This window comes from Spinacia oleracea, chromosome 6 (genome assembly GCF_020520425.1).
Source record: "Spinacia oleracea cultivar Varoflay chromosome 6, BTI_SOV_V1, whole genome shotgun sequence".
Taxonomy (NCBI): Eukaryota; Viridiplantae; Streptophyta; class Magnoliopsida; order Caryophyllales; family Amaranthaceae; genus Spinacia; species Spinacia oleracea.
The window spans coordinates 88,196,981-88,203,212 of NC_079492.1; the positions used below are offsets into that span (position 1 = coordinate 88,196,981).

Consider the following 6,232-nt stretch of genomic DNA (forward strand, 5'->3'; position numbering starts at 1 on the left):
ACAATGTCTCATGGCCCACCACGTTTATTTTTAAAAAAAGTAATTAAAGAAAAGACCCATGAATTAAAATAACGGGCCGGTCTCCAATTTCCTTTTGTCCCGCGCCAAACCACACTCGCTTCTTTCTTCTTCCTCAAATGTTAGGGTTACTGTTCCATTGGCAAACGACCTCAGCACCAGTGACCTCACTATCAACGGTGACCTCACCATCAGCGGTCACCATCAACGGCGGCCTCACCACTAGCGAACTATAAATAGTTTTTTCTTCTAATCACGACTCTCTTCTTCTCTTTAATTTTTGTTTTGAATTTCTGAATTTCTTGTGGGTTTTTTCGAGTTCAATTTGTAATATCTAAATTTTGGGTTTTTACGAGTTCAATTTGTAATTTCTGAATTTCTGATACAAACTATGTTTTTTTTTTTTCTGAAATCTTCAACTTAAATTAATTATTGATGTTTAATTATGAGCTTATCTTCCAAGGTGCAATTTTGATGTTTTGTGTATCCCTTGAAGTGGATGGAATGACTGTTCGGAATTGGGCGAATCGAATTGTAACATTTCTTGATGACCGCATTAAATGATTTTGAAACCCTTTCTCAATCGAAGCACATGAGTCACTGATATTTGTAGGTGTTGTGTTATAGTTGTACTAGTAGTAAAGGACATAGGGTATTTTGGGTGAATTTATACTAGCATATCTTCATAACCTTAAGTGCAGTAGCTGCTTGAGTATGTGGTTATTATGGTAAAGTTCCACTTGGAAGGTCTTAATGTGCAATGAGAACGAGAGTTCGGAATTGGGTGAAATTGTAAAATTGCTTGATGATCGATGTAATAATTGATTTCGAATCCCACTTTCAATCAAGGCACTTGTGAATCACTGATATTTATAGGTGTTACAGTTGTTTGTGGGGTGTTTTGGGTGGATTAATAGTAGTATATCTTCATAACCTAAGTGTAGTAGCTGCGCGAGTATGTGGTATTGTGGTCCTTTGGGTAAAGCTGCACTCTGTGCAACTGAGTGCCTATTGAATTCTGCTTGAGTATGTTCTATCCTATTGTTTGATGTGTGAAGGTGTTATGCAGTAAGTGAGAGGTCCAAGCGTAGAAAGATGTAGTGTCTCGTGAACTTTTGATGTATTTTCGGGATTTCTTATTGGGTTGATATAAAAATATAGAAATGCATACTAAGATGTTGGCTAATTTCAGTGATTGGAGATATTATGGAGTGGGTGACGGGGAGCTTTGCTTCCATCTCTCCTTTTGGAGGAACATGTGCTTGAATAATTGAGTTGGCTAAAAAGATAATGGGTTTGTGATTTTCATTTATGAAAAGTTTTGTATACCACATTACCACAGGGTTTTTTTTGTAGTCGTATAACACTTTTTTACCATGTTAACTTACTAGAAATATGCCTATATCAATTTGGTCAAAGTCCCATGGACCCATGGTGAGAAATAAAGTAAAAAGGGATTTATGGGCACCCAGCAACATCGTAGGACTGTGAAATTGGAAGGATTTCATGCATTTTAGTTTTGAGGTTGCCTTTTTGTGACCAAGTCCTAGTTGAGGAAGAAGGTCGCTGATGCTAGAATATCACGTTTGATCTTTTTTAGTCACTTGGGAGTTGGGACTGTGGGAAGCTCCATGTCAACACACAAGGCAGAAGAAACATTACATTTTGAAAAGTACAACAGCTTACATTAGTATAGGGTGTAATCTGCCTGGAATTCCTCATCCAACATTTGCCTGGGATCCTGTCCCATACTTCCTTGCACCACAGTATGCATTTTATAATCATTTTCCCCTCGTATCTCATGGATATAACTGAAGCACAATAGTCATATGTTCTGTTTCTGGTTTATAACATTGATTTTGAATGCAGATTGAGCAATCATTTAGGCTTGGATTATAGGTTGATTGTACATAAACTAATTCGAAGTAATTTATTATTATATTTTTTTTACCATTGTGCTTTAGTGGACCAGAAATTTTAGCAATGTTGGTTGTATTTGTCAAAGTTAGTTGTATTTTTAGTTCTTAAACCTAAAATATTGGTAAACTTTTTTGTTCAATTTGTGAAACAGTCTTGTTCACGATGAAGTGACGTCTCTTTTCTGTTTTGGGTCTTGTATTTGTTTATGTAATTTTATTTGTTTAATCTGACAATTTTTTGTGAACTTGTTTGCAGTAATATTGTTATTAATTAATCGATCTTGTTTGTTTTGTTTCCAGGACCCCTTTTAGTTTGTTGGTATTGCTAGTTTCAAGAATCAAATCATCCATTTGTCCTATAAAGGCGTGAATTCATCTACTAGGTGAGCATAATCTCCCGAGTGTCATTCTCCTCTTCTATTCTAATTTAATATAATTTTCTTATGTGTGAGTTTCTAGATTATTTTTTTTAATAGATTTTGTAGTTTCACAAATTGTTTCTTATTAGTTGTTTGTGTTATTTATGTGCCAAATTACTTTTTGAATTTTCTGTTAACCTAGTACGGTACAATGAGTGTGTATTTGTGAGCTAGTCAACATTTATGAATATATTATGCAATATGTTTTCAATTCCATTTGTTGGTGTGTAGAAAATAGAAATGGACCGGAGTTGGATATGAACGAAAAATCCGGGTGACCTAGAATATCAGGCAGGTGTAAGGGAATTCATTAAGTTTGCAGTTAAGAATGGCGGAGGCCGCTCCAAGCTACCTTGTCCTTGTTTCATGTGCCATAATTTCATGCATAAGAGACCCGAGGAGATACTGAATCATTTAGATAGATGGGGATTTGATAAAACATATACATGTTGGGTTTGGCACGGCGAATGCCAGGATGAAGCTTCTGTCTGTAACTCTGCGACTAATGTTTGTGAAGGTCGTAGTACAAATGAGGGAGATAGGTTAGAGGAAATGCTCCATCTAGTCGAGGAAAAATTTGATGAAGATCCTTCCAAATTTGAGAGTTTGCTAAATGACTCCGAAAAACCATTGTATAAAGGTTGCACTGAGTATACGAAGTTGTCTTCATTAATTAGGTTGTATAACGTGAAAGCTGGTAATGGGTTGACTTATGTAAGCTTTGATATGATATTGGAAGTGTTCAAAGATATGCTTCCGGATGATAACGTCCTTCCATGTCGTACATATGAGGCAAAAAAGTCCTTAAGCGTTATGGGTTTACCTTATGAGAAAATTCATGCTTGCCCTAACGATTGCATGTTGTATAGAGATGAGAATGAGTCGTTACATTGTTGCTCAGTTTGTAATGCCTCGAGGTACAAGAAAGAGGAAGGACGGGTCCCGCCAAAGGTATTGTGGTATTTTCCATTAATACCCAAGTTTAAAAGGCTATTTTCTAATGCTGGAGATGGCGAGAAGTTGACATGGCATTTTGATGGTCTTGAAGATGATGGAATTCTTAAACACCCTGCTGACTCCCCACAATGGGAGTTTATTGAAGGGAAATTCCCCAAGTTTGCCAAAGAAAAGCGTAATCTACGCCTTGCTTTGTCTACTGATGGGTTCAATCCATTTGTCTCCTTGAGTAGCACTTACAGTACTTGGCCTATTGTTTTGATTACCTATAACTTATCTCCCACACTTTGCATGAAAAGAAGGTATATGATGTTATCATTGTTGATTTCTGGTCCAAGGCAGCCTGGTAATGATATCGACGTGTATTTGGCTCCTCTAATCGATGATTTGAAGATGCTCTGGGAAACAAGTGTAGAAGTGTTCGATGCACATCGAAATGAGAAATTCAATTTGAAAGCAATGTTGTTCTGCACAATTCAAGATTTTCCAGCATATGGTAATCTTTCTGGTTGTACAGTTTACGGGGAAGCAGCATGCCCCATATGCATGGAGCAATTCAAGGGACAATGGTTGTACGGATCATGAAAACATGTGTTTGATAAAAATCGTGTATTTCTGCCATGTGATCATCACTATCGAAACATGAAAATGGCCTTCAATGGGAAACAAGAATTTAGAGGGCGTCCTAAGATCATGTCCGGTTTAGAGGTGTTTGAAAAGATAAAAGATATCCAGATCATATTTGGGAAGAAACATCGAAAATTTCTTCCTAAGCAGGGATTTAAGAAGTGTTCAAAATTGTGGAGCTTGCCATATTGGAGATATCTTTTTGTGAGGCTCTCGCTTGATGTGATGCATATTGAGAAGAATGTGTGTGATAGTATAATTGGTACATTATTGAACATCCCTAGGAAGACTAAAGATGCCCCAAAAGCTAGAGCCGACTTAAAGAACTTGGGGATCAGAGAGGAACTCCATGTTGTTGAGAAGGAGAGGGGTCGTAAATACTTGCCTCCTTCTGCCTATACACTGTCCAGGAAAGAGAAAATCGAGTTATGTGAGAGCTTGGCGGGAGTTAAAGTGCCACAGGGGTATTCTTATAACATTCGCAACCTTGTAAACATGGAAACCTTGAAGCTTGTGGGCCTTAAGTCTCATGATTGTCATGTCTTAATGCAAAAATTATTATCTGTGCCTATTCGTTCAATTCTGCCTAAAAATGTTCAACATGCCATTATCAGATTGTGTTTATTTTTTAATGCGATTTATAGAAAAGTTATTGATCCTAAAGATTTGAAATCTTTGGAGGATGAAATTATTATAATTCTATGCCAATTAGAGATGTACTTTCCTCCATCGTTTTTCGATATCATGGTTCATTTGACAGTTCACTTAGTAAGAGAGATAAGGTTTTGTGGTCCGGTATATTTGAGAGCTCAATGGGATTTTGAAAGGCAAATGAGAACATACCAGGGATATGTCACAAATTCTTATCGACCTGAAGGTTGTATTGCAGAACGAATTTTCTATGAAGAAGTACTCGCGTATGCTAGTGAATTTGTGGTAAATGCAATGAAGATAAGACTCCCAGTATCTCGGCACAGTGGAAGAATGGATGGTCAGGGGACCCTAGGTCGTAAACAGCTTGATATGTCTTATGAAAACTGGCACAAGGCACATTCATATATTCTACATAATGAGGATGAAGTTGCACCATATGTTGAAAGACACATGAGATACTTGAAGAAGTATAATCCACGGGCGAACCAAAACGCATTAGCCGAAAAACAGAGCAAGTCATTCATTGCTTGGTTCAAAGATGATGTAACCAGGGAACTTAAAGACCCTCCAACAATAATTTCTGATCGACTTAAGAGTTTACCATATGGACCCAACTTCAGTGCAACTTATTATTCTGGATATGTTATTAATGGTTGCACTTTTTACACGAGGTTCCAAGATGAAATTAGTACTATGCAAAACAGTGGGGTTACTTTGGAAGCTGAAGCTATTCATTTTGCTAGTGCGAAAGATAATAATCTGGTGTGTGTGTAGACACCTACTTTTGTCCCCATTCCCGAAAGGGAAGGTTCGATGATGAGAACGTAAATCTCCACTTGACAACGCATCTCCTGTAAAATAACGAATCTCAATTCCCCTTTTCATTTCACCCGAAACCTGCTATTTATAGAAACCTGCTATTTATGGAAACCTTCTAAAAATAGTAACTGCCGTAATGGGTAGTTGTTAAAAGTGGCAAGTCATAAAAGATAGAAACCTGTCAGAATTAGGTGTTGCACTCCAACATAAATCCTAAATGAGATGGAAATTGCGAGAGAATCCTATTCCTAATATGATTCGAAAGTAAGAGTCACGTATTAATTAAAATCCTAACGAGCCTAGAGTTCGTAATGGGCCCAGACGCATCCCGTCACAAGGTTAATACGCACTAAAGGACTCAATTAAATCTCAAATACTCCGGATTCTAGGAATCCGAATCTAACTAAGAAAAACAGCCCAGACCCTATTTTCAACGCCTGGCTCTGGGCGCCGAAATCTTCGGTGCCCAGGCCTGGGCACTGAAAATACCTGGGACGTGTTCTTTCCTAATTCCTCGTGGATTAGAGTTCTACAATTCTATCTTTCCACAAACTCTTTCCTATAAATAGACCCTTAAGTTCGACGTGAAAAGGACACACAACACACAATTATATTCTGAGTATTGACTCTAAACCCCTAAGCCTAAGCCTCACGCTGCAAAACTGATCACGCGTTCTGTCGCAATCGATCCATAAATCGAACAGAACGTATCCCGTCCCATAATTTGAGATTCGTTAAATAAAAGGAGAAATAGCAAAGTCAAAGTGGTTAGTTTTCTGAGAACCGTGACGCACCTCTCAAGGGTGCGTCGTAATGTGT

General features: G+C 37.7%; 1 protein-coding gene across 1 annotated transcript; it reads left to right on the forward strand.

The window, feature by feature from the left end:
* Positions 1-2,737: 2,737 nt before the first annotated feature.
* On the forward strand, positions 2,738-3,898 carry LOC110788070 (uncharacterized). The gene has a single exon (XM_021992715.2). The coding sequence runs from the start codon at positions 2,738-2,740 to the stop codon at positions 3,896-3,898; it is 1,161 nt and encodes a 386-aa protein (XP_021848407.2).
* Positions 3,899-6,232: the final 2,334 nt, after the last annotated feature.